The 18,000-nt window shown below is 40.1% G+C and overlaps 3 protein-coding genes across 13 annotated transcripts in view; 1 reads left to right on the plus strand and 2 right to left on the minus strand.

The window, feature by feature from the left end:
• Positions 1-1,089: 1,089 nt before the first annotated feature.
• On the minus strand, positions 1,090-14,490 carry COPS5 (COP9 signalosome subunit 5). Its single transcript, XM_027638801.1, has 8 exons — positions 14,293-14,490; positions 13,961-14,195; positions 10,688-10,816; positions 9,408-9,473; positions 7,850-7,935; positions 5,036-5,147; positions 4,112-4,260; positions 1,090-1,483 (listed from the first exon to the last, which is right to left on the minus strand). The coding sequence occupies exons 1-8, from the start codon at positions 14,448-14,450 to the stop codon at positions 1,399-1,401; spliced, it is 1,020 nt and encodes a 339-aa protein (XP_027494602.1). The 5' UTR covers positions 14,451-14,490; the 3' UTR covers positions 1,090-1,398.
• A 535-nt stretch (positions 14,491-15,025) lies between these two features.
• Positions 15,026-17,821, minus strand: LOC113945072 (translation initiation factor IF-2-like). Its single transcript, XM_027638914.1, has 3 exons — positions 17,785-17,821; positions 15,344-16,035; positions 15,026-15,112 (listed from the first exon to the last, which is right to left on the minus strand). Exons 1-3 carry the CDS (start codon positions 17,819-17,821, stop codon positions 15,026-15,028), a joined length of 816 nt encoding a protein of 271 aa, XP_027494715.1.
• Positions 15,421-18,000, plus strand: part of CSPP1 (centrosome and spindle pole associated protein 1) — a 66,801-nt gene continuing 64,221 nt past the window's right edge. For 9 of the 11 annotated variants that reach the window (XM_027638789.1, XM_027638794.1, XM_027638798.1 and 6 more), the window contains exon 1: positions 15,421-15,502. The gene's annotated coding sequence lies outside the window, so the exon portion shown is untranslated. Of the gene's footprint in view, positions 15,503-15,959; positions 16,247-17,774; positions 17,927-18,000 lie in introns of those variants that run through there. The other 2 variants (XM_027638790.1, XM_027638791.1) reach the window with 2 other exon arrangements.

Here is an 18,000-nt window from a genome sequence, read left to right on the forward strand (position 1 = left end):
CTGTTATTTTCATTCCAAGAAAATTAATAGCTTTGAATATTTGAATACCACAGCTTTCTTTTCCTGCCTCCCCACCACTGTCATGCCGAAAGAAGAATGAAACTGTTCTCCTATCAAACTGCACATCTGACAATTATCTCAGCTTTACTAGCTCCAATTAAACATATTTTTCCTATACAGTTGGATGCTGCCTTAAAACTTTTGATGAATTTCTGCTTCAGGGTATCTGCATTTCCCTGCTGAATTACAAATTTTCATTGTATAACTTGCACCTTAGCTTCAAATACACTGGAATCCATTTGGATGAAAAGCCTCAAAATGAATAACAGCTATTAAAATTTCCAGACCAAAACAAAACCAAAACCCACATCAAGGCAGAGTTAAGGCTGAAAAGAAATATCAGTTGCTTAAGGTATAAAGCATAATGGCATATTGTATAAAGCATAAACTACCCCAAAAGTAAACATTCCAACCCCCCCTTCCCCCAGGAAACTCAGGATTAAGGACAAAAACTTAAAAGAAATCCAAACATTATTGAATATTGGATATTATTGAAATTCAGTATGAAAGCCTCCAAAACAAACAAAGATCAGCCCTGCAGCAGCACCATGTTGTAAGCCAGCAATTATGATTAATGCATTTAGTATCTGTGGCCTGAAATTAGCCTAATACATATTTCAGAGATATTAATTTTTCATCTTGTTGTGAGTTTCACTGCAGAACTGGTCAACACTTGACTACTTAAAAATATAAAATGTCCATCATGAGTGTAATGCTGTAAGCAAAACACTGTTGTACTGTGCATAAGTGTTTCATTACTGTGAGAAGAAACCATTTCTGGCTGGACCAGTAAACCCAAATCAGGAAAGGTTCCATTAGATTTAATAACTTGTTAAAAGATAAACAAATGGGATTTCAATTCTTAAAATTAAACACAGATATTAAAATCTGAGAAACAAACTTCTTATACTGCATAGCTTACCTATCTAATCTAACTGAGTAGACAGTACTTTTCTACAGAACAATAAGAAAAAGAGTAAGAGAAGATAAATGCTTGCCAAAAATATCAAGGCCCAAAATACTCACTCGGTTTCAAAATTCTTTTATTGCAGTTGGATGAGATAAATATCTAAGACCAAAATCCAGTAAGTCACATTTATTTTTCTCTTGGAACAATTCTGCAAACTGGTTGTGTTTTATGATAAAGAACAAAAAGTTGCACTACATTTCAGAACATTTTGTTCTTTAAAACTGGTCAGACAGGTGGAAAATATTAAAGTACTACAAATTAAATGAATACTTTTCCACTCCAGCTTCATTTCCCAAATTGAACAAGTCCGAGCAAAAGAAACTATGGTATTTTCTGCTTTGGAGATGCATATCAGCTGGTGATGCGCTTCAAGCTATATTAATTTGATTAAAAAGTTTATCCTTAATAACCTGAGACATCAATCCATGTATAGCTTCTATGGTGGTCTTGCAGCTGAAAAACAAACATAAATTCAATGTTGGACAAAACCTGAACAGAACTGTCATTTTCTTTGAAGATATTCAGCTGTTTTGGAAGTTCAGGGTGCCCATAACCCCATGAATCTTAACAACTGTCCAGCAAGAAGTCACACACAGCAATTTAGTCATTGTTGCCAATACCTTTTTGTTACTTAAAAAGTAAACTGACTATACACACACACGGACCAATTCCAGAAAACTTCTTTGGCAATTTAGGACATCTTAACAATAGCAAGTGGGCTCTATGGTCCTCTAAACCAAAAAATGAAATAAAATGCCCAAAGAGCTGAGAGGATTCCTACTGATCCAAGTTTTCCCCAGTGTTTGGCTTAGGGAGATGTATCAAGCTAACAAATAAAAACAAATGCAAAAGGTGAATCAGCCCTGAAGGCGTGGAGAACAGGGACAAATTACTACCAGCTAGATAAAGGAATCTTATGGAAAAGAAGCTGACTTGGAGCACAATTTGGCTAATCCATACATACCCTTAGAAAATGGCTCTTAGAGATGTATATGTACAGTAACAGAAGATGTCATACATCCCAGTGTAAGCACCTTTATCCTAATGCCTTACAGCACTGTTTTTCCTAAAACAGGTACATCCAATAATCCTTTAGTAAACTTTGCAACCTTATTTTCTTCAAAGTAATTTAGGTGCCACTGAATCAACTGTCCTGTGTCTATAGAAGCCTTTTATTATCTTTACTCTCCTCTTAGGAAAGATTACTAATTGAAGAAAATACGCATCTGTAAAAGTGTTACAATTTGTTTTGGGAACTACGGTAGCTTTTGTTACACAGGAAAGCAGAATTCATGACAACAACAATCCCTTCCAGTCTTACAATTTATAAACTAACTACTGATGAAGACTAAACAAAAACAGAAAAGTATTTGCAAGAAATAAGACAGTAGGATGATCAGAGGAGTTATTTCTTAGAATAACTGTAAGCAGGTGAGAACAATGGGAAAATAAAATGTGGTCAGTATTATGGGACACCAAACAGGGACCAAAATTGATGCAAATTTGTCAGGAACTCCATCCTTCTCATGTCTTTTAAGCATTGCTATTCTGTTTCACTACAGGAACTGGGAGGTGTCACTTAACCTGGCTGTTATGAGCTAGCAACAGCCTTCACTTCATTGCAGATGTATTCTGCAACTGAAATAATCTAAATGAGTATTAACTTCTATAAAGTCACTCCCCTTAATGTTTGTTAGAAAGCTTGTAAAAGCTGTTAACTTTCCATAACAAGGAAACAAATGCACAGATGACACAAACACAATACCAACTCTGATTCTGTTTAGCAATGACCATACTACATTTGCAGATATTCCCCCATTGCTTACTGGGGAGCAAAGGCTTGTCCAACACAGGCTGACTCCTCTCTTTATTAAGGCAAAGCCTGTGTCCACCTTAGTCAGAGTAAACAAGATGTAAATAAAGTAATTTCTATTCACACAAGATCTCCTTTTTTTCCTCTTTGTTTTTTTTTTACCTACCTAATAAGTCACCACTCATCTGATATCTCAAAAATTAGTCCCTAAGTAAAGCTGGTACTGTCACACACATTGCTAGCATGCAGATGTGGGGGGGGAAAGAATACCAGAATACTGTTTTATGTATCAGGATAAAATGATGAGGAAGAGGGCCAGAAAGCCTCAAAATCTGAAAAGTAGAACATCCCAGCTTTTGTTCAATTTTTGCAGTCTGTACAAAGGTATTCTACAGAATTGTTCCTTACTAAATGGAATTATTATCTCTCACTCAGAACACTCCTAAGATGCCTGCAGGCAAGTTCTGCCTTCTCCACAGATGGATATGAAATTGCACTTGCATGTACAGTGCAGTATTCCTTGGTTTTTAAGGTCTGAAATTTGTCAAATACAATGTTCTTGAACAACCCAACTGTATGACTTGTTGGATACTATTACCTTTTATTAAAGATTTTACTTGGAGAAATGGTGACTATAATTCTGTACACCCAATGAGAACAACTTCATTAACTGATAAGAGCAAGTATTTCCTATCAGGCAAGATAGCTAAATATAAATGCCATAATATCTGTAATCTACTTCCTAAAAGCAAAACCACAAAAACCCCTTCCTCATTTGTGGAAAAAGGAAATATTAATTAAGAAACATGAAAAAAGGCAGTTCTTAATTTTTAAGAGTAAAAGTCTTACACAAGTGTAAACTAAACTTACTGGACTGTTAGCGTTAGTTCTTAAAATCACATTCTATACAATAATTTTATTTACTGTTAGTTTAAACCTGATTAACTACAAAAATGTGCTGTTAAAATTTTGCATTTGACAGAAAACATCTTTCTTTTGTTTGCCATATTCTGATGGAATTTTACTGAGATTTTTTTGTTTAATAAACTAGACTTAAATTTATTCCAGAAAAAAGACTGAAAAGTCTTAAACTTTCAAAAATAACTAAAGACATTTGGAGTCTCTCATTCATATCTACAATTTAATAATTCTTATCTCTAATCTTGTTGGGTTACAATTTAATTGGCATGTTACAATTTCAGGCATGATAAAAGTTTAAAACAAAATAACACTTTTTACAGAGAAGACAAATGTATGCATTATCTTACCTGTCTCTTGTTGCTTTTGCAAGTTTGTCTTCTGATTTCTTGTCATGAGTCTCTAAACCCAGCATGAAACTGCCCCTTCCAAGCTGAGCTTCTGACTGTTCTAATTTTTCAGACAAATCAAAGACTTGGCCAGTGGTGTAGTCGGCATTCTTGGGAGAAAGAAGGCAATAAGCATATTGATTTCTAAGCTACACATTCAAGCCTTTATACACAAAATAAACAAAATCTGAAAAGACCTTTTAAGACTGTAGTACTGCACATTTTAACCTATATCTGCAATTGAAGTGATGCAGAACATGAGCGGCATGAGTGGTGGTTGAGAGAACAGAAGCTAAACCTCAGACAATTTCTCAATCCCTAAAGCCTGAAATGGGCACTCTTTATTACTGTCAACCTGTGCCCTAGGTCATGAAAGAGTAAGTAAAACTCAATTGGTTCTGTCCAAGAGAAAAGGCATAAAACTGTTCTACAGAAGGAAGGTTTTGATGCTGTTATGCTGAAGGTCTACTTGCAGTATTTCGGTTGCAACGTTGTTTCAATAGTCTCATTGACTGTTTTTTTAAAAAGTGTTTACTTATTAAACACCATTATTTTAAGGCATACTATTAATTTCAGTGTTGTATAGAGTTACAAGGTTAAAAGGTGTTTAAGATAAAATTTAAGCGTACAGAGACAACTCAGTAAAATTAAATGTAAGTTATTCCCACCTTCTACAGAGCAGATACCAGGAACGTTTCAGTACTTACGATTAGGAAAAACTCACTGTCTTGTATAATCTGATAGATTCTTAATATCTATCATATCCCCATATCTAATGTGGGATCTATATCTATCAATGTTCTGTTAAGCATTTTAAAGTGGGGGGTCCGGTTTTTAGCACTCTTGAGTGAATAAATGCACACAACAACATACTGTGGTACTTACAGTAAGTAAACTAGAAGAACTGAGAGTGTTCACCCAGTACTTGTTCCACAAAAGTTCAAGCAATTTACGATCCAAAGATGATTTAAAGTATGAGACTTCTAAAGCATAATACCTTCAAAAACAAACATGCAAACAAAAAAAGCTTCCAGCTAAATATGTCCTTTGACTGTCACACACAAAATACATGCAACTCAAAAAAATCCTTATCAATAGCAAGTATCTTCAAAAACACAAAGCACTGAACAATTAAAAAAATTACCCCCAGTTCCAATTCTAACTCTTAAGATTTTCCATAAGTAACTCCTATATAACTTTAATACAGGAATACATAATCCCCACATATACTGCTGTGTTCTATTTAATGAAATTGCAAGGGTTTTTTAATTATTCTCTCAACAACTTCTTGTGCAATGTAGTGATGCCCTGTTACATGCCTGGAATACTTCAACACTGTAATAACTTACAGTTGATTGCAGTTTTGCATATGCCACCTCTAACTCCTTTAGGAAGAGTTGGTAGCAGTAAATGTTACAAATAGGCAAACAATCTTATGTTCTACCACACCTATTTTGAAAGCCAGGCTTCAGTGGTGCTACAAAATTCACAAGAGACAATAAAGCAGATAGAAAGTTGAGCTATGTAAAGTCATCAGTGTGGGTGAACTACAGCAACTTTTAAGAGCTATATTAAACTTTATTTTGATCAGGAAATTCTTGCACAGGTTATCAATAATCCTGTTATCTCTTGGTCTCTCTGTAAAGTTATTTTGCTCAGCATTTCTGTAAGAAGTCCCCTCAGAGATAACAATGCTATAAAATCTAGCAACTGACCACACTTTAATACTTCTGGAATTTCACAAATAACATTATTGCACATATGTGACAAAAAATGAGATACTAAGCCAGTTCTTCCAAGAGATGTGTGGCAGATCCAAAATTAGAAATCCAGGTTATTTGACAAACAATGTACTTACTAAAAATATAAAATGGAAACAATTTAGCATTGGGCTTTGAACATCAACTAAAGGAGAAAAGTTGGATTAAGATTATCCAGACTGCTACTGCTACCATGAATTGATTAGTAGTCACTGGCATTTCAAACAGACAGGATCATTAAGAGTCTTAAGAGAATTGGCTGAGGGAGCTGGGGTTGGTTAGCCTGGAGAAAAGAACCCTTGGGGAGACCTTATTTCTCTCTACAACTACCTGAAAGGAGGTTGTAGACAGGTGGGGGTTGGTCTCTTCTCCCAAGTATCAAGCTCAGGGCGAGAGGAAATGGTTTCAAGTTGCACCGGGGAGATCTGGATTGGACATTAAAGAGACAAACCCATGAAAGGGTTGTCAACTCTTGGAACAGGCTGCCCAGGGAAGTGGCTGAGTCACTGGAGGTATTTAAAAGATGTGTAGATGTGTCTCTTTAGGGACATGGTTTAGTGGTGAATTTGGCAGTGCTGGATTAACAGCAGGATTCAATGGCCTTAAAGGTCTTTTCCAACACAAATCCTCTCTGGTTCTATGACCATCATTCAAGTTCTCTAAACTTTTAATTCTTAGTCAGACTACTCATACTACTGAGAGGACACCACCACTCTAGTCTTTTGTATTATCAGTAATTTAGTAATGTGACAAGTTTCTAGTTTTAATTCCCTCTCCTGCCTAACTGCTGTTTCGTTCTATGAAAGACTGGAAAATACTTTCTTGGTTTGGATGGAAAGCAATGACTCGTACAAGAAGCCAGCTTCCTGAGATGGATATTCTAATGATAATTACTAAGTGCTGCCAACTTTAAAAAACCCTACCAAATGTACTCTCAGTTTTACAAAGATTTCCGCGTAGCTCCTGTTCTGGACCTTTCCTCAAATCAGACAGGAAGGCCAATTCCAATTGTTTTAATTTCTTCATCACTTCAGAGTCAAACTTTGCATTCAACTACAAAAACACTGAAGATCAGATACCCATGCACCAAAAACATGAAAAAACCCCACTATGCAACAGCCTACAGGGCTGTGTCAATGAGGTCTGCAAGTTCTCTGTACACAGATGCTGAAGGCAGAATTGAAACCAAGCCATTGTTGAAGGAATTGGTCCCATCCTTCCTTAGTTACTTTGCAAATGCTGTGTCTCCAATATCTGTCTCTACTTTCCCCCTCACTTTAGCTTAACCAGAAAGGACGTGTGTGCTCCCACAATTTAGGCCAGATCAGGGGACTGACCTGGCAAAACAAATGCCCCGACACATAAAGAAATGGTATGTATGTATGTATGTATGTATGTACATACGTATGTCTGGGGACACAACAGCTAAAAAAAAAGAATGGTTAAAACTAAACTACCTTTTTAATTTATGGAAAGTAAACTAGCAGGATAGAAAAAGCAGTAATTCTTCCTGTTACTGATCTTGTCCTTGAGGCTGCGCCACTTTCCAATCCTACCAGAGACAGAAACAATCTTAACACAACCAGTGATGCAGGATAACGAGCTGCACTCGACATGCTTACAAGAGCAAGATGGATTACAGGCTCCCCAGCCCTCTTGATCACTCTACATCTGAGCTTTCTTCCCTGCCCTAACAAGGCACTACTACTAAAATGTGTCCAGAAATCAAGTGCTAAAGCTTTTAATCAGTTCATCGTTCCAACAGTTCTCTCTTAAACCATCTCCTGCTAAATGCCAGCAACACTTTTTCACAAGACCAACAGTGCTAAAGTAACACTGAACTTCAAAATTCGAAATGCTCTAAGGAATTTAGTTTTCCATACTGCATCACTAACCTAAACACAAACATGCTGAAGTTATAAGTTTTTCTGTTACTTACTGTTTACAGTGTACACCAAAGTCTTCTATTTTATTAAGTGGAATAGTCTGGTATTCGGAGGGACCTTCATCTGGAGGTTTATAGCCCTAAAAATTCAACAAAGGGCAAAGATGACACAGTAATTCTGAGACTTTTTTTAATACCTCAACTCTTGGAAGCACTCCACAAAAAAAAAATCTAGTTTATGCAATTCTAGTTTATTTTTCCTAGGGAAAATGACATTTCACCTGGTAATCTGAAATTCAGAATTTTCTCGGATCTTGGGTTTACATTTGGCTTTACTAGCAGTCATTAATTTGCATGTCTATCAAAAGCAAACCAGTGGTCAACAGCTGAGTTTTTTCAAACGAGTAATACAGCAGGCTATAATCAGACCAAAGAATGGGCAAGCTTTTTCTAAGATAATATTTCTCTACCTATTCTTTGAAGTAATTTCAATCCTCTTTGAGGGAAGATTGGAGATGTGAGAAAAGGGAAGAAAAATCCATGCATTGGATATGCCTTAAAGATACCCAAAACTTCAGTTACTTATTTAGCCACTGACTAAGCAAAAAGTCCCTGCAGTCCACTGTGAGGACTCCCGAAAATTAGGCTTCCAATGTGACTTTCTAGATATGATTTGGTTTTCAGGCACAAGATTCTTCTCCCTGCTCAAAATTCTGAAAGTATTTATGAAGTAGTTTTGCCCACAGAATTGAATACGCTGAATCACAAACTATTCTAAGAAGATCTCTCATGGTTTTGTCAACAGAAAAATAATGCTTGGATCCAACTGGGGACCTTTCACAAACATTTTTGTTAATTTTTATTAAAAATTAATTTTGTTAATTTTTATTAAAAATTAATTTTGTTAATTGTTTTACTGGATGGCTGCCTGAAGTTCTTGATAAGTCAATAGTAACCGAGTATTTAAAAGATATACCTGAACTTTCTCAGATTGAAATTAAATAACACAGTTATCTCTCTGCCAGGATTATACACAGGAAACTGCATTTGGAGATCTGGATCTCCAATACTGATGTGATTTTCTAGTTTTAAGCCTAACCCTTCCATATTGTTTGACTTTTTTGTACATTATTTTGTGAAGATTCATAATATTTATTTGAAAGCTAAGTAGATAGTTTTGAACCTTCTTTTTCTCAAATGAAAAGCAAATTACAACATTTTAAACATGCTATTAACATTTGGTTTTAAGTCTAAAAAAATAAACAGAGAAGAATTAATGTAAATCTATTTTGATGAGTGCTGCCTACAACTATATCCATTAAAAAACAGCTTTATGGAGCTATATAATTTTAGGACAGCTCCACAATCTAGATAGTATATTTGATTTAACACTGCCAAAACTCTATGAAAACCAAACCAGAAATCAACTTTTGTAAACATAATCAATATCCAAAGGCATGAAGTAACCAGTATATCAGCATGTCCTCCTTTTGGAATGAACAATGACACACAGTACAGCACAGCAGATCAAACTGCAGTAATCTCTAGAACCAATCTATACTTATTTAAAGACAGTTCAGTGATCACACACTAGATGATTTTAACTATTTACCTTAGGATATGTCCTAAATGCTCCAAGATTTACTTTTCCTGCAGATATTGTTCTTGTTGGGTCAATCTGTAGAAATACAGGTAATACTCATAATGTGTATTTTATAAATTATTACAGGCATAAACTAAGCTTATTAATTACAATTACTACACTAATTAATTGTAGTTCAGAAATGTAATTCATGCAAATTGTATTAGTTTTGTCATAAATGGTATTTTTTCTGTTGGGATGAGACTCTAAACAGATGGGAATATCAATAGCCTGCTGTGGGCCATTTTTTCAAACTAATTTTCCCTGTTTAAAAAGTACTTAAAAGAAATTGCACTTTAGAACAGTCAATAAACTGTAATAAAAATCTGCATTTTAATCTTATAACCACTAGAGGTAAGAAAAAGTATTATATTATTTGCTGCACTTTGGTGGAAAATGCAGGAAACTAATGGAAAAATCTCCTTGCTAACATATGTACTAATGCCCTGTTTAATTTCAAAACTAATTAAAAAAAGAAAAGGAAAAAAAGAAAAAAGCAGTCCCTTGAAAAGTGTTCTGAATCTGTGAAATTATGTCATACAGGAAAATTCACACGGTGAAAATACTTCTTAAGAGTCATTTATCTTTTTCTTATGTAATTCTTCCATCAGTTATATTCCTTCTTTATGACTAATTTCAGTATTTTTTCCTTTATTTCCTTCAGTAGCAATGGTTATACAAATAGTATCTAAAATAAGGTTTACTTTTGATTTCAGAAGCCTAGAGAACATGAAGGTCTCAGGGATTTTTTTTCAGGTTGCTTCTTTAAAGATACATTTCCTAGTGTCTTCCACCTTGTACTATGCCACTGACTTAATTTAAAAGGCACTTTAGATACAAAATAACAGAACTTCGTGAATGTGCTTTGCTGTATTTCAGCAGCAGAAGGAAGAGAAAAAAAGAAACAGATTTTTTTTGTTTTATCACAGGAAATTAAACATGGATTGCTCAACACATTTTTTTTTCAAAAGTACCAAGCAGAACTTTATGTTAAGAGTAATGTATGGATTTGTACAAAGCCACCATAGATGGAACAATGCCGTGAAAATGGTCTTGGCAAACAATGCTACTGGTTTGGCCAGAATGTGGCCAGCAAAGCAAAAGGCGTGGCACCAATTTAAAATGTGGATCTAACACCTCCATCATGCAAAATACACACTGCTAGAACGTTAACAGACAGAAACCTAAAAATTATTCCCCCTTCAATATGATTTGCTACGCCGTTTAATCACTCATCGGCCAGTACTTACAACCACTGCTACGAAGGGTTCTTGAAATTGCTGATTAAGCATCTGCGTGCTGACGTCGATCCCCGAGAGCCAGCAGCCGTAGCCAGGGTGACTGTGATACCAGCCGATGGCATTTTCCAGGCGTCCGACCTAGGAACCAGGAAGGGAAAAGGCCGAGTTCATCTCCGTTCCCAAAGTACCGGCTGCCCTCCAGCGGCCCTTCCTGCACACTGCAACGCCGCGGGAGGATAAACAGGAATTTATTATGTTGCTCAACCATCCCCTAGAAACCGCGCAATGTGTAGTACTGGCATTCTCTGCTACAGCTGCTGCCACAGAACAAGGACCTTCAAGGAGTCAGGAGCTGAACTCCAGCGTCAGCTGAAGTACAGAAGAGGTTCCACACAGTGAGGTGGTGAGCTGGGACTCCTCAGCAGGCATGAGGAATTTTTTAGGGTGGTTATGACACAGGTATATATAATCTCATATAATGCATGAAACATCAGCAGTGAACGAATTGTTTAGTACAGTAACACATCTCAGAGGCATATACTATTAGTTTAGTGGTAGGTTTAAAAATTAACTTGAAAGGCATGTTTTTCAAACACCAGAAATGACAGAAACTATTGCCCAGAGCCAGCTCTAAAATCCAAAAGGTGAACTTTTGACACATTTTTATCAGATAAAAACTCAAACCAAATAATACCCCTGGCAACCTCTAAAAATACTGGAAGAAAAGGAACAAAGCCAAAAAAAGACAGGAGAATAAACACCCATTTAACCTAATTTTTGTAATCCTCTCTGAAGAATTGCTTACTGGCTGTTCCACACTGAGTAGGAAAATTTCAGTCCAACCTTACATGCCAGTTCTTTACTGAGAATTAAGATGTGTTTGGACACAGTGCCTGTTTGGTTTTGCCCAATACTGAGTATGTCAGGAAGGTTCAATCTGAAAAATTTAGAGATGAGAGGGAACACACAAACCTGCTTACTGAATGGAACATTTATTTTATTTTTTACTGGTGAATAATGTTTGTATTTCCTTTGCAATTCCCATAAGAGAGGCCAACAAAGCACTTTAGAATGTGTGTTATTTTTCAAAGCCAAATAACACATTTTAACTGTATTTATACCAGATCCTGCCCATGGAGAAGCAAATAACTGAAACACTGACCTCTATAAAGCACTTATGTAGAGGAATATATAAAATAGCAACTTAATATTAAAAAGAGTTATTCCAGGAACAAGTGCTTGCCAAAGTCAAATATGGAGCATGCATGCAAACCCTGCCAGAACACCAGGAAAGCTGAGTTATTATATTTGCACACGAGTTCAATTTCAAAATTGTGAAACTGTAGACAAAGCTATAAAATGTTGTTAATGTTGACAACAGCAAAAAACATTTCCTATGGCATAAGAACTCCTACAGACACACAGGTTGTTTTAAACACAAGCTGAACTCACTGTATATAAACCCCTAATTTTATGCTATATACTAACTGTTTTGAAACTCAGTATTTTTACCTAACAACAGGATAGTATGAATATATCTCTATCTAAAGATAGTATGAATGTATCTTCAGGCAAAGACATCTCTCCCAGTTACCTATTTTCTGCAACAACAGTATTAGCACCATGATATTAACAGTTTCCAGATAAAACAAACCAGATAAAATACATTATTTCTAAATTTTCTCATTAACAAGGTTGAATTATTTAAAAAGGTCTCAGAACATTTCTACTTCTGGATAGGAAGTATATTGAGTTACTCAGAAAGGATATTGAGGTGCTGGAGCAGGTCCAGCGAAGAGCAACGAGGCTGGTGAAGGGACTCAAGCACAAGTCCTATGAGGAGAGGCTGAGGGAGCTGGGGCTGTTCAGCCTGGAGAAGAGGAGGCTCAGGGGAGACCTCATCACTCTCTACAACTACCTGAAAGGAGGTTGTAGCCAGGTGGGGGTTGGTCTCTTCTCCCAGGTAGCTATCAGCAGGACAAGAGGGCATGGTCTTGAGCTCTGCCAGGGGAGGTTTAGGTTGGATATTATGAAGAAATTCTTTACAGAGAGGGTAATGAGGCATTGGAACGAGCTGCCCAGGGAAGTGGTGGATTCTCCATCCTTGGAGGTTTTTAAGATGAAACTGGATGTGGCACTTAGTGCCATGGTGTAGTAACCACGGTGGTAGTGGATCAAGAGTTGGACTTGATGATTTCAGAGGTCACTTCCAACCCAGCTGATTCTATGATTATGTTTATTCTTTCCTGATGTTATGATTCAGCCTAATGCACATCTATTTCAATATCTCTACCAGTATGCAAGGCTGTGAAGATAAGTAAAACACTCCAAAATAACCCATATACTCCTCTGTTATACCCACATAGTAAGTAAGGGGCTTCTAATTTTAGCTGGTCTAAAAATCAAAGTGTCAAACGGGTCTCAAAACTATTTGAGCTTGGAGAGTTTAAGTTATTTCAACTCTTATTTGTAGTATAGGATTGCCCTGTACGGGAAGAAGCACATCAGCAGGTGTTCTGATGAGCTGTGCTGGTTTCTACATCAGCCACAGAGCAGTCGTATTTCTGTTATCCTTCTGCACACGAGAACTTTACTGCATAGTCAGGTTTAATGAGACATGGATCTCTGAAAACAGAGAAACCGAGTCTGTTCAGCTAAATTTCCAAATGAATAATTAAGTTGCACTGAAACTTTCTTATTCCTTCATTGGCAACTTCTTCACTAATGTGTTTTCTTTATTTTATGGAAAAGAGCAGCATGGTTATGCAGTAAGACTTCAGGAGAAGGTAAGAATAAATGCCATATTTGTGATGTACAAATATAAGTATGTCTGATGCATACATATTGTATATTTAATTTTGCATATTGTTTTTAGAAACATGTATCAGTTATTTTAGGAACACGATCCCTCCTTGTACCATCCACAAGCCACCAGTTTCAGCCACAAAAACACTTCCTCAGCAATGAAAATAATTTACGAAGGAAAGAATACCGTACTCATTATAGAATCATTAAACTTGGAAAAGACCTCCAAGACCATCGAGTCCAACTTTTGATGACCTACAGTAAGACATGGAAGTACTTATGTGCAAATGTTTACAGGGCCCTGAGTTCCCTGCTGCTGACACAGTTACCACTGTCATGTCTGAGGAGAAACAGGACAATCGGGCAGGCACTAGTACCGGGGGGAAGCCTGCGAGCCCCCGAATGTGTTCCTATAGCTCACAAGACCCACAGGATCTCCGTGGAGGGGCAGAAACACCCGCTGCCCCCCCTCCTCACCTGCTTGGCGTTCTCGATGTACGCAGCCATGTACTCGTAGGCGGCGGCCTGCGCGTTGACGCGGGTCTCGGTGCCCTCCACGGGCAGGGCGAAGCTGTCCATGATGATCATGGTCTCCCCGTCCACCTTGCCCAGCATGAGCCCCATCACCTCCAGGTTGCCGCCGGACCTGGCGTGCATCACCATCTTCAGCAGCGCCAGCGCCGAGATCTTGCAGTACTTGAAGTAATGGTGGCTGCAGCGACACAGAGGCCGCGGGGGGAAGGCAGAGCTGTCAGACCAGGATCCTCGCAGCCCGTCCCGCCCGCCCCGCCGGCCCCGCTCCCACTCACTCCTTGGTCCAGGGCTTGGCCGCCAGGATCTCCTGCTGCTGCTTGCGGTCGTACTTGTAGATCTCGTCGATGCTCTGCGCCTCCTGCATGTTGTTCGCCAGCTCCCACGTCTTCTGCGCCATCCCGCTCCCGGAGGCGCTGCTCCCCGCCCCCGCCATCGCTCCCGTTCTCGACTCCAAGCCCGCTCCCAGCCCAGGCCCCGCTCCCGGCCCAGGCCCCGCTCCCGGCCCCGGCTCCGCACCGTCGCTCCGGGCCGCCGGCGGAACCAACCGCGGGGCGGGGGTGCGGGGGGTGCGATCCAGGGTGGTACGGTCCGCGCAGGCCCGGGGAGGGCGGCGCTGCGTCCCCAGCGGCCGCGCGCGGCTCTGCAGCCGGGTCGGAGCCGCGGGGCCGCGCGGCGCGCCCCCGATCGCACCGGGATGCGGCACCGCGGGAACCCTGGCCCCGGCCGGGCGGTACTTCACGGGGAGCCTCCCGCCAAGTGCCTCTTGTTATTATTACTGTTATTATTGTTATTTTATTTTTTAACTTGCTGTGTCCTGTTCTGGGTTCCTCAGTACAAGAGGGACACGGATCTCCTGGAGCGGGTCCAGCGGAGGGCAACAAAGATGATTAAGAGACTGGAGCATCTCTCTTACAAGGAACGGCTGAAGGAGGTGAGCGTGTTCAGCCTCGAGAAGAGTCGACTGAGACGGGACCTTATCGGTGTGTATAAATATCTAAGAGGAGGGTGTCAAGAGGATGGAGTCAGGCTCTTCTCGGTGGTGCCAACCATAGGATAAGAGGAGACGGGCAGAAACTGATGCACAGGAGGTTTCACCTGAATATGAGAAAGAACTTCTTTACTGTGTGAGTGACCGCACACTGGAACAGGTTGCCCCGACAGCTTGTGGAGGCTCCCTCACTAGAGATATTCAAGAACCGCTTGGACGCAATCCTGTGCCACGTGCTCCATGACGACCCTGCTTGAGCAGGGAGGTTGGATCAGATGACCCCCTGTGGTCCCTTCCAACAGGGTCCATTCCGTGATGCTGTGAAGCCCGCCCGCCACCTCCCACGGCGCTCCCTTTCCCCGCCCGGTGGGAGGAGGCGGTGGCGGCCGGGTCGCGCCGCCCTCCGGGGCAGGGGGGGGCGCTGCGCGGCGCCGCCCGCCGGGTTCCGGGGCGGTGGTAACCGAGGGGCGCGGACGGAGTCGGGGCTGCCGGCACCGGTGAGCGGGCGGCGGGGTCGCGGCGGCACCCGGGGACCCTCCCCCGCGGTCCCGCCGGGCAGTTCGCAGGGGCCGCACTAAGTCGGGGCGGTGGCGGGACCGAGGGGGGTCCGCCGGGCAGCAGGACGGGCTCCGGGGCGGGACGGGGCGGGGGCGCACCCGGGGCGCAGTGACGGGTCTGGATGTCCCTGCGGAGGCGGCGGGGCTCGGCCCGGCCCGGTCCGGCCCGGCTCGGCTCGTCCCTCCGGCGGGGCCGCTTGTTGTGCGGCCGTTGCCTGACAACGGCGCCGCGGTCCGGAAAAGGGGCCGAGCCGCGGGTGCCGCATCCCCGCCCCGGCCCCGGGGGGTCGGTGTCTCCGGGAATGCCCGAGAGATGCTGCCGAGGAGGGAGGGAGGCTGGGAGGCGTGCGCTGCAGGCCGGGGGAGAGACGCTTTCCCGAGCTGTCGCTCTTGCGAGAAATAAACCTGATCTCCTGGGTCTGAAACTTTGCCGAAATTGGTGTCTTTTTGGATCAGAGTACGTGCTCTGCTCTCTGGGAAGGCAGATAAACCCTACTGTGGAGGGGAGGTAACTCGTGAAACTTGTTGGTTGGTTGTTTAGAGGGTGAATTGCCTTCTTAGTTGCGAAAAGTCAGAGTTGCTTTAGTCAGAGTTTATTACTTGTGACCAAATTTATTATTTGTCCAGACCCTGGAATCTTTTGTGCTTTTTCAGCCAAGGATTTGAAAGAAACGGCAGTGAAAGGTACAGGAAGCACGTCTCTGGCAGCAGGAGCTTATTCTAAGTGCCATTCACAGGGATAGAGAAGCAGCCAGTACTGGCTGCTGTGAGACTTAGGAGGTTTGCGTGAAACTTTGAAAAATGTTTCTCAGTGACACAATTGGTGACTGTATAACCTGCAAGTACAATTACTAAACGTGGTGTATTTCAAAACATTTGGTTTTTCAAAGGTTTTTCAAAGCATTTTCCTCCTTGCCAGCCATGCTGCAATTCATATGGATGGGAATTGCCATTTTGCCAGTGTTCCTGATGTTATTTTAATATTGTGGTAGCACAGAAGAGACAAAATCTATTTGCACATGCTTATTTTAAATTTTGTGCCTCGTTTTCCTGAACAAATAGGAGGAAAAGGGGAAAGATTAAAACGGAATGCAATAAGCATTGCTCTAGGTGATAAAGTAGCTACACAATACATAGCTAAATATACTACATAAGATAAATATACACATAGATGTTTTGAATACCTTGAATACAGAGACATGCATTATTAACTCTGGGCATAGACCCATTAAAAATGTCATGTTCAAACCTGAATATCTATGTGCTTTTTATTGCTTGGTATATTTGCTTAAGTTGAAGTCTATTTAGCTCACTCCGTAATTATTCAGAGTTTTTGTGCTTTTGTGAAAACTTTCAGTTGGAAAGGAAAACAGGTTATGAAAATCTAAAATGTTCCTGAAAGAAAAAATACAGAAAAAATATTTTTATGGAACATTTTCAGACAGTAGTTGAATATATAGCAGCAGTATGTTTAATGAAATTGCACTTTGAATAATGCCATGTTTGAGAATGCAAATAATCCAAGATTTAAAGTTGCAAGAGCTAAAGGAAAGCTGATAGATTTGTGCTATCAAATGTTTTTTTAGCAATGGTATTTACAAAATATTGTGTTTTCCAAAAAGCATGAAAAATATGATGTTTACACCTCATAATTTTGGAAGCATATGATTTGTCCTTGGGTTTTCAAGTGTTTACAGCATATTCTGACTTCCCCTTTTGTGCATGCATGCACATGCTCATGGAGTGATGTCTCCAAGCTTGGTTTTGAATCTGCTACCTTTACTAGTAGTTGCAGGGGGCTAGAAATGTACAAAAGGCATTCAAATGCATTGCTAACCTGAAAATGAGCTATTTTGTTTTGATTGGAAGTGGCGTTATAGTGTCAGGGTTTTCCTTGGTGTGTTTGTGCAGTCATGCGAAGCCAGTTTGAAGTTGACAGTTCACTGTGAGTTTAGTGCTGTCACCTCCAAGATAATTCACTGCACACCAAAGGGCTGTGGTAGGCCTCTTCTCAGGTAGAAATGTGTTGTTTCCGTCTTTTTATTGTGATTAGTCATGATCTCTTCACATGATACAGTAAATGATAAAGTTGATTCATATTCAGTGGGACATTTGCTTACATGCTGGTATATTTTTGGAGCTTAGCAGTGTATGCATCATTTTCAAATTGTCACTCTTTTGCTTAGAGTAATAAGATTTTTTTCTTTTTTAGTATAAGATACTTGTTTTGCCTATCTCATAAAGTTTGCACTTGCGCATCTTTTAAGAAGATCGACTCAAGTAGAAGGATGTTAAGACTCAAAACATCTAGATGTTTCTAAGAAGGATTTGTCTACTTTTCCAGGCTATTTAGCTGTATTAAAGGTATGCTGAATCAACAGTGCTGTAGGATTAGTCATCTTAGTATTCTCCAAGGCCTGGAATCACCAGCTTTCTTC

This window comes from Corapipo altera, unplaced genomic scaffold, assembly GCF_003945725.1.
Source record: "Corapipo altera isolate COAL_440 unplaced genomic scaffold, ASM394572v1 49, whole genome shotgun sequence".
Taxonomy (NCBI): Eukaryota; Metazoa; Chordata; class Aves; order Passeriformes; family Pipridae; genus Corapipo; species Corapipo altera.